This window comes from Sinocyclocheilus anshuiensis, unplaced genomic scaffold (assembly GCF_001515605.1).
Source record: "Sinocyclocheilus anshuiensis isolate Anshui unplaced genomic scaffold, SAMN03320099.WGS_v1.1 scaffold516, whole genome shotgun sequence".
Taxonomy (NCBI): domain Eukaryota; kingdom Metazoa; phylum Chordata; class Actinopteri; order Cypriniformes; family Cyprinidae; genus Sinocyclocheilus; species Sinocyclocheilus anshuiensis.
Genome location: NW_015554079.1, coordinates 159065 through 169433, shown reverse-complemented (window position 1 = coordinate 169433; position 10369 = coordinate 159065). Strand labels below are relative to the sequence as shown.

The 10369-nt window shown below is 37.9% G+C and overlaps 1 protein-coding gene across 1 annotated transcript in view; it reads right to left on the bottom strand.

Annotated features, from left to right (window-relative positions):
- The window catches only part of LOC107669024 (protein bicaudal D homolog 2-like), a 42491-nt gene that overhangs the window by 25001 nt on the left and 7121 nt on the right, over positions 1-10369 (bottom strand). Inside the window, exons 2-4 of the mRNA XM_016461115.1 lie at positions 7808-7960; positions 7534-7689; positions 5594-5890 (exon numbers count right to left, since the gene is read on the bottom strand). Coding sequence (XP_016316601.1) covers positions 5594-5890; positions 7534-7689; positions 7808-7960 — 606 coding nt within the window. The remainder of the gene's footprint in view (positions 1-5593; positions 5891-7533; positions 7690-7807; positions 7961-10369) is intronic.

Sequence of the window (10369 nt, the reverse complement as noted above, 5' to 3'; positions counted from 1 at the left end):
TATCGATACCGAACGATATGAAACATTATATCGTTGATACATTTTTTAGCTATATCGCCCAGCCCTACGCTAAAGCCTGACTTCTACACAGTAATCACCTAGAAAGATACTGTGGAATTGGATAAATGTGATGAATCTCTCTTTGGATGGGATGAATATTATTTAGTATCATAATAATACTTCAAAAAACACACCAGGGGAAAATAATTTCAGTGAGTTTTGAGTTATTGTATTAGGTATTGCAGGACAAATGCATGGTTTATTCTCAAGGTTTTCTACTTTTTAAATACCTTTTAAGACCAAGTAAAGAAAATGTTATGATTCGTTTAAAGATCTCCATCACCCTGCAATTAATTGTAAAAAAAAAAAAAAAAGGCTTCCAAAAGTGAGTTTATGATTAAAACAAGAACACATACTGTATCTGCCAATGCATTCAGAAATATCAACTTAAAAGTAATTTTCATACCACACTGACAGATATTTGCTCGTTTAAGTATAAACTTACTTTGTTCAGTTTCTCAGATGTAATTTCTTCATTTTGTACTAAATGTATCATGATTTAAGGACGTTTAGGTATTTGTACTGCAAGCAAGATATGATTTTTTTTTTTGATCGTATGCAACAATTGCCATGACTTTGAAGACTATTTGCACTTGTGGAAGGGCAAATTAAGACGTTTTTAAGACTTGCAGAAACTGGCTGAAAATCTGCAGTCTCCTTCACTTAGAATTCAGTAAAAGCAGAACCTCCTTTAAAAGCACATTCGCTCTACACATTAATTACAGGACTTGCTGAAACGAGCAGCAGTGTGTGATCTGTGTTAACCTGTACTGACACGACCCAAAAATGTGGCTGTTGAGATGGGAATCCACCAATATGAATTTCTGGCTTGGTACTGTGGTTTGCGGTTAACGGTTTAATTGTTTTGTTCATGTCAGTTACAGTGCGACTGTAATACAAAAACCTAATGGTACTGCACTGAGTTGACCTTTTTTCCTTTGTGTCTGAGACCATATTCAAATCTTGGGACTCAACTCAGAACTGTTATGACGTAAAAAGAAACAGAGATTGTTCACTTTTAAACTTCTGTGATTTCTAAGCTGAAATAAGCTAATTTTTGACCCTGGACCACAAAACCAGTCATAAGGGTCATTTGATCTGAAAGCTGAATAAATAAGCTTTCCATTGATGTATGGTTTGTTAGGATAGGACAATATTTGGCTGAGATACAACTATTTGAAAATCTGGAATCTGAGGGTGCAAAAAAATCTAAATATTGAGAAAATCTCCTTTAAAGTTGTCCAAATGAAGTTCTTAGCAATGCATATTACTAATCAAAAATTAAGTTTTGATATATTTTATTAAATATTTATTTATAGAAATTTAAAGTATCTTCATGGAACATGATCTTTACTTAATATCCTAATGATTTTTGGCATAAAAGAAAAATTGATAATTTTGAGCCATACAATGTATTTTTGGCTATTGCTACAAATATACCCCAGCGATTTAGGACTGCTTTTGTGCTCCAGGGTCACATTTGTGACATTAATAATGTGAACCCTTTTGCACAAAATGTCTGATTTTACATTCTTTCATTGTAACTTAATTCTCAAATGGAGGTAGATTTTTTTATGGGATTTCATGTTACTAAAAAAAAATCCCTTGTAATGAAAAATGTAAGCAAAAATAGAAGCCGTCACTACCGGTCACAGACGTTTGAGTTCACTTGATATGTTCGTATGGAAAATCATGTCGTTTCAGCTGCTCTTTCATTGTGTCTGGAATGGATTTCTTGGTTGATCAATAGCAGTTCAAAGGTCATGAGGGTCTGATTACCATAATGGCTAGAAGGTGCTGCTGGCTGCAACAGCGCTCTCATATTGCTCCTATGGTTTTGGCGAACGGAGTGGACATCGCCACTGGACAACGCAGTATGCATGAAGACAACTCGTAAGAGGTCAGAGTTTCTAATTTGACTTCTTGACAGATGGCTTAACTGACAGCTCATTGTGTCAGATGAGGCGGGCACTCAATGCAACTTCCACTAATAGGATTTAAACAGTCCAGCTGTCAGCCAATCAAACACAGAACTACAGACTGTGCAACTTACCGACTTGGCATTAGGGCTGAAATTATTAGTCGACATTATCGAAAACATTAACAATAAAAAAAATTGTCACTAAATATTAGGGATGCACGATATTGGATTTTTGCCGATATCCGATATATTTCAACTCATTTTGGCCGATAGCCGATGCCGATATATTTCCTTTTGTTTGAAACAACACCAAGTCTCTCCTGTGAGGAAATTATAAACACATTATATTTAATAGATCGTAAGAGACATCTTGAAGTGCTACTTGCTGATTAAGGACCTTTTGAAGTAATCCCAGAAGGTGCTCTTTGGTTGGGTTTGAAGCAACTATTACAAAAAAAAAAAGAAGATTCCAAGGCATTTCTTCAACTATATATCAATCGCTGCATTTTTTTTCCCAGAAAGATGCTGTGGTATCCTTATTATTTTAAGATTTAACATTTGTTCATTTTCAAGATTGTTCGAGATTTAACATGCGTGTAATTTTTCATATCGGGCCGATGCCGATATTTAGATTTAAAGCCATTATCGGGCGATTTCGATATCGGTCCGATAATATCATGCATCCCTACTAAATATTTTTGTTGTCGAGTAGTCGTTTGACCTCATATGCTGCAATAATGTGGTTTGACCAGTGTGGCGCTGTAGAGCAAGACTGTAATTCAGCCCTCCTTGAATGCAATTCAAGAGAAAACGGCACACACAGCGCTTCAGCGCAAACGCAGCCGAACCTGAAGCTGCCGAGCGGCGTTTGGATGACTATGTAAATATATACTGCGCGCTTTCCTCTCAATAACGAAATAAACACAACATAAACTGACAGCGGTGAGAAAGCAGCAGTTAAGAAAGTATCTGATTACAGCGATGTGGATGTTTGCAGGAGCTCTGCAGTTCAGTACTCCAGTAAAGTCCAGTCACTTCACGTTTATTTATATAGTACTTCATGTAGTTGATTGCCTTAAATCAAGCAGCTTTACAGCATTAAACATGAAAAACCAGAGTCAGTGTCGCTTTCAGTTAGAATTACAACTTGCTTTTCTGTTATAAAACACCTCTCCAGTGTGGAGATAGCTAACGATAAAATCTTTTTATTAACGGGAAAAAATATTATTTCATTAAAGGGGGGGTACAATGCTGCTTCATGCATTCAGAGTTGTTTACACTGTTAAAGAGTTGGATTCTCATGCTAAGCATGGACAAAGTTTCAAAAAACAATTGAGTATTTCTGTGCCAAAAATCTTACTTCCGGTTTCGTACAAGTTTCGGAGAGTTTTTTGTCGATCGTGGCTCTTCATGACATAAACGAGGGTGGAACTCCTTATATGGGCATTTCTCCCGGAAGTGCGCACCCGCACACACATCGACCAGAGCAAGAGCGAGATCGCGCCCATCAACGCGCTTCATCTAGCGGCAGGCTGCACGGGACTTGCTCGGGAAGAACGTCTCCAATCCAAAGAAGTGTGTTTTTGGTTTTAAGGGAAAGATAACTTTGTTCAGCTTCCTAAAGAACCCAGCGTTATGTAAACAGTGGATGCAGTTTGTTTTTCCGAGGCAGCAACAGAGTTTCACAAGTGTGTTTCTTGACGAACGTTTTATTAACAAGGCCGAGTTTCATCGCTGGATTTGCACGTTTGATACTGAAAGATTGAGCGGTCCCAGCTATAAAAGATCCCGGTCATGATTCAGAACTGCAGACGGTAAGTGAAACGGCATCAAATGTCTGTTTTGTTGGCATTCGGCGCCCAAGTGCTTGTCACTCTTTAGCTCCGCCCACGGCACACCTCCAGGAGCTTGCTTTTTCCGGAGAGAATCGTAAAGTTGTATCTTTCTTTTATAAATCTGATAAAACTAAAGACTTTTTGGAGATATGAAGGATGCAGTACTACTCTATAGGTACTCAAGATTAACATGAGATTGGGTGAAACTGTGTGTATTATCTCCCCTTTAAAGTGATACTTTGGTTTGTAGAGATCAAAGCTTGATCTAGCTCAGGACTGTTTTGATTATCATAACCATACGTATTTTAAGAGAGACTATGATGTGAATAAAATAGTTTATCCAAAAATAAAGGTACAATAAAGTCTTTTCACTTACCTTTATTTTGTTTCTTACCCATATGAAAAGGAAAAATGTGTCATTCAGTTTCTTTTTCATATAGCTAATTAAATGGTGAATAAGAGAGTTTCTCTATCTGTCATCTCATTTTGTGTGCCAAATTTATTTCTTTGTTAATTGTATAAATATTGTAATTACTAGGGGTGGGACAATATATGGATATGGCGATATATCGTTGTCCTTCTCCAATGCGATACGAGAATCGATATCTGGCGCCAAATATCGATATTTTAATTATTACAATAAGGCACTCTATATAGATTTCCCTGCTCCCAGCGTCTAAAAATGCGTGGAAATCGCGGCCGTGCCATTTCCACCTTCTTTCCAAAGCGCTCTGAGCAACCATGAACCGTGCTCTCTATGAAGATGGGGAAGCACGAGGAACCGAAGGATAAACCGATTTCCAGCCACTGTATTAGCTCTACTGCTATATATATGTTTATGGAAATGAGAACTAAAGAACTGCCCCAGAACAGCTATCAGCGTGGACCATAGGCACTGATCACGTTATTACTGCAGAGCGCATATTCAGTCCATGAGTAGCCTAACCTCTCCGCTCGGATAGCAGGGGGATTTCCCTCACTAACTGTAAGTGAGATAGTGCCGCCGGCGCATCCAGTTTTATGTCAACAAAACTGGATGCTCTCCCTCTCTCTCAGATATTGCAAGTGCGCGTTATGCAGTGGGCACCGACCGGCAGAAACATAAATCTGCACCTATGGCATGGGCGACGAAACAAAACCTCGTCAGTGCCATAATGCGGCGCAGAAGTGTGCAGTGTGTGTGCTTGCCGCGCGTCTGCATTTGAAATAATGAACCTGAGCGTGCAGAAGATGCGATGTGAACGGCTATTTTTTCCCTGCATGTCATGTGTGCGGGGCTCCGTTTTTATGATGAGAGGAGAGGAAAGGTTGAGAAAACACTCCAGTTAAATTTTGAAATGTACCAGGTTTATATATATATATATATATATATAGGCTATATATAAAGTTGATAAGCAGTTAAATGTGTTGGTTTACACACAAAGAAAAGTGTAAGCTTTTAATCATTCCAAGAATAAAATGATTAATTTCCTCAGCATGTTAAATTTGATTTACAGAACTTTTGTGCCGTTTTCTGGACTTGAATAAAGAGAGAAAACTTGCACTTAACCTTTTCACAGTCATTTTGTTTTCATAGCTAGACAGATATTGTGATGAATCGTTATAGGATTGTCTAGCAATATATCGATTATCGCAGAATCGCTGTATCGTGATATTATTGTACCGTGAGCCATGTATCGTGGCTGTCACGATACATGATCGACTGTCACGTTGGCTGTCAATGACGGTGCCTGACTGAACCTGTACAGTGAATATGGCAAACAGCTTATCATCTCACCTGCAGCAGCTGTTGTTTGAGCTTCTGGATCTCTGAGATGTTGAGCTCATTCAGCAGATTGTCCACCAGGCTGGAGGAAGGGTGGAACCGCTCTCCTTTTTTGGGCGTGGAAACACGGTTGTCGTTGTTGTCGATCTTGTCAAAGGCATTCTCATAGATGTGGAGGGGTTCGTCGTTGTTGGGCTCGATTGAGGTGTCGTCGCTGAACTTCAGCCCATCGAGGGAGATGCTCAAAGGACTGTGGTACATCGAGTCTCCGATGGTCATGTACTGCGACAACTCCTTTCTTAAGGCGGCCTGGATTAATGGAGCCCAACAAATATCATTAAATCAGACCTCAGGGTGGACTGGCAGATGCCTACAGCAGGCTTTCATCTGAAACAAACACTTTCTGAAGAAATTGCAAAAACTCACTGCCATGGTGCTTGTGCTGTGGGTGGTTGATCTTTGGTTTCTCTGTTTTTTTGAGTGGGTTTTAGCGTGTTACTAAGCAACTACGGAGGAGTTCTTGGTGGTTTCAACCACCCTCATGTCAAGTCCTTAAATATAAATAGGACTGTTTTCCTCATGTTAACCAAAAATGTCCAAACACAGAAAAGTAAATGGCACACACAAGTTGTTTGTTGATGGAAATGTGCAATGTTGGCATTCTCTTTAGTCGAATTATTAGAAATGTGCCTAAAAATGCTAAACATTTAGTTAGTGAGGGAAATCCCAAGTTTTTTTTTTTTTTTCCTGATTCCACTTATGATTCAAGTTCCTTTGTGACTCCATTAATGAAAACACCCCATCCCGGCCCCCACAATAATAGGGCCTATACTACATTCATTTCACTTCGTCAAGTCCATTTTATTTATATATCACTTTACGCAGTGTACATTGACAAGTTAGATGAGTTTAGTACAAAATGTATGTTTAGTATTGTTTAAAAGATTATGATATTAATTAAGATCTCATATTTAATAGTATTATCAATTTGACTGCTCTGACACTACTGGATGAGAACAAAACTTGACCTTAACTGAATAATGACACTACCGCTGATCGCTGAAATTAACTTGTTATAAACTGACAAACTTTACACAGTTATTGAACTGAATCAACACTGAACTGACTTGAGCTAAATAATGACACTATAGACTTTTAAGAACTGCTTTACAGCAGTTTGGATTTGCCTCATATTTGAGACAAAATATAAAGTTTGCATCACTTACTTTTTCTCGTTTATTACCGAGAGGCTTCTTTGAAACAATGTCTATTGTATGAAGCGCTATATAAATAAAGGCGACTTGACTAGTGATGCAGCAAAATTAAGTTTTTACCAAAACACAACCATCTAAACTTACACACAAGGCAGTAACTTTTTTTTAATGATATAACTAGGTTTCTACTCGAATTTGTTGTTGAAATACACACATTTAAAAAAGGGTCTGTAATAAAAACTTGTTTTCATTACAGATTTAATCAAACATATTAAATAATAAAGACAACAGGTTAAGTGCAAATACAAGGAATATGTAATATACAGCATACATTTTGCAAAATCTAGACACTTTTTTTCTAGTTGACTAACGAGTTTATAGTCATTGAATGGCTTTCCTGAGGTAAAAGTTACAACACGTGACAAACTAACACTCAACCACTGACAAGTCTCACCAGCCTAAGAATTCTTTTGACAGATTCGGTAAAATGAACCCGTTCATAAGACTTATTCACTTGTCACTTAGACTACACTGGTGGGCTCTATGTTTGATGGTGGAAAGATAATGAAACAAAGAAAAAAGTTCATCCTCCAGTATTCAATCATTTTCCAGTGTTTATTCATTTTAATAGAACCTGTTTTTCATTTCTAGCTTATCTTACGGAGAGGTTACACTACCCATAATATATAGCTGTAAATAATAATAATAACATAAAAAAGAAAGAAATTCATCTCTTGCCTTTTGCTCCCTCTCAGTCTTGATGGTTTCCAGCGCCTCCCCGAGCTGCCTCTCTGCGATCTCCTTCAGACGGATGGCGTCTTCCAACTGGCTGTTCAGAAACTGGGTATCTTCTTCCAGACGACGAATTTCATGTTTCAGACCCTCAAACTCAACCTACAAGATATCACACACACACACCAGCTAACTGTGACTAATGCCACATTATCACTGTCTCTAGCAGAAACTCCACGGACGGAACTCATATTTATTACGGATGGCAGCCGAATGTTACCTGGCTCTGTTTTAAGACAGAAACATGTTTCTGGAGGGTGATGTTCTCCTCCTCGAGTTCGCTGTAGTCCTGCAGCAGACGAGCCTCTCTGAACTTGAACTCCTTGATGTCGTCGTGCAGACGAGACCTCTGCAGCTCCACCATCTGACTGCTCTGTAAGACAGCAGAAGCAGCTGGTCAGTGCGTGCCTTCTGCTCAGAAATACAGCAATACTGTGAAATATTATACAAATTTAAAACAGCTGTTTTCTGTGTGAATTTATGTTAAAATGTAATCAAAGCTGAATGTTCAGCATCATTACTCCAGTCTTCAGTGTCACATGATCTTCAGAAATCATTCGAATAAGCTGATTTGCTGCCCAAGAAACATTTCTGATTATTACCAATGTTGAAAACAGTTGTGCTGCCCAATATTTTTGTGGAAACTGTGATACATATGTTTCCAGGATTCTTGGATGAATAGAAAGAACAGAATTTATTTGGACTAGACATTTCTGTTTACTTGTCACTTTTGATCAATTTTATGTATCTTTGCTGAATAAAAGTACTCATATTTTTCAGAAAATAATCTTACTGACTGACCCCAGGCTTTGAATCAACCCTCTACTCACACCTTGGCGGAGTACAGGGTTGTGAATGGTTGTATGCCTTGCTCTAATCAACCACACTTCTATCCTTTGACCTGCTTGCTTCTGTTTATCACTCCATCTGTAAGCCTCCCTCTCTATCTCTCCGTCTTTGCCCCATCTGCTCAAAACACATTTCATTTCACCTTTGGCTCATTAATTCCATCCAGAGGACTGTGCCATTAAACACACAATCTCTTTCTTTTCCCAAGTCTTTTTATTGATTTATTTTTGCATTGTATTTACTAATATAAAGGTTTATATTCTTCATTTCCTTTTAATCCTATATTTGCATCTTTTTCTGTGGTAAAGCAGAAAAACACTGTAGACCAGATACCGGTTTAGTGTCAAAACATAAGATTATTATTATTACGTCTTTTTTGAATTCAGTAAATTATGATAAAGGTTGGTCAGCACAACAAGTCATTTGTTGGTGAATTAGACATTACTTGTCTCTGTGCATTCGTACAGCATTATATAATGGGTTTCACTCTTTATCTTTCCTCACACTCAGTTTTAACACAGTTTGTGTTTGTTGGGCAAGGTATGGCACGTCCAGTCAGTGGTGTAGACAGAGGCAGGGACACTTGCCCATCCGGAAAACTGACTGGCCCCCACAGTGTCCCCCGACCCCTATAAATATAAAGCCAACTTGCTAAATGTAATACATTTGTGGCTCACAGTTTCAGATTTAAATAAGGTTTTCCTGCATTTTTTCAGCGAGTGTGTAAGCAACATTTTAGGCTGCACAAATGTTGGGCTTTATTTGGAACCATTTTCATTGGCGACACAGAAAAAAAACATACAGTATTGTGTCTAAAATGTAACTCACTCAATATTAACTTCTTGTTTTTTTTTAAACTGTTATATAAAGCAATATCACATTCGTGATTATGCTCACGAACATTCAGGAAAATGGCACTCTTGCTATGTGATATTACACAACTATATCATATCTTACAAATATTAAAAAAAAAAAAATATTTTTATGTTTTCATAACGTTGATTAATTTTTCATAATATGATATTTTTTGCTTTCATAACTTGAATTATCAGAGCATTCTAACTGTATTCTAATAGGCTTCATCCCGCAGTGAATGCTTTTGGACTCTCAATACGTGTTTTTGTTTGTTTTCTGCAAAGTGAGTGATATTATATATCGATAATATCAGCTTGCATATCATTAAAACAACAATTACAAAACTACCATAAGCGATATACTGTATATCGCACACCTCTCAACTAATACTTGTTTTAAACATCTGTTCCCTTTATAAGAGTCTATCAACCGAGCACATCTTGATGTGTCAATTTTTCCCCACTCTTCCCAACAGAAAGTGCTCCAGATCGATATTGCTGGAGATTTCTTGACCTCTTCAACTCACTCCACATGTTTTTTGATTGGATGTCGGTGCTCCTTCATAGAAATCTGTGAAGTTTAACAGAGACTCGGTTGCTATCAGGAGGAGTTTTAACGCAAAATGGTAATAATTTGAATGTGTGTACCATTACACACCTCATGAAAGCATAATTTGCATTAAGTGTTCACCATTGTGGTGTTAAAGAGCAAGGGTGCTTCAGAGCAAACGCAGTCGAACCTGAAGCTGCTGAGCGGCGTTTGGATGAATATGTAAATATATGCTGCGCGCTTTTCTCTCAAAGATATAAACTGAACTATAAAGTTTGCACAGTTTATGTAATAAACATAAACTGACAGCGGTATGAAAGCAGCAGTTAAGAAAGCATCTGATTACAGCGATGTGGATGTTTGCAGGAGCTCTGCAGTTCAGTACTCCAGTAAAGTTAACAGTATATAGTAGAGCTCGATCGATATATCGTTTAGCCGACATTATCGGCCGATATGAGCCTGTCGCCGATATATCGGTATCGGCGAATATGCCGCCGATATGAACATTTTTTTTACAGAACAGATAAAA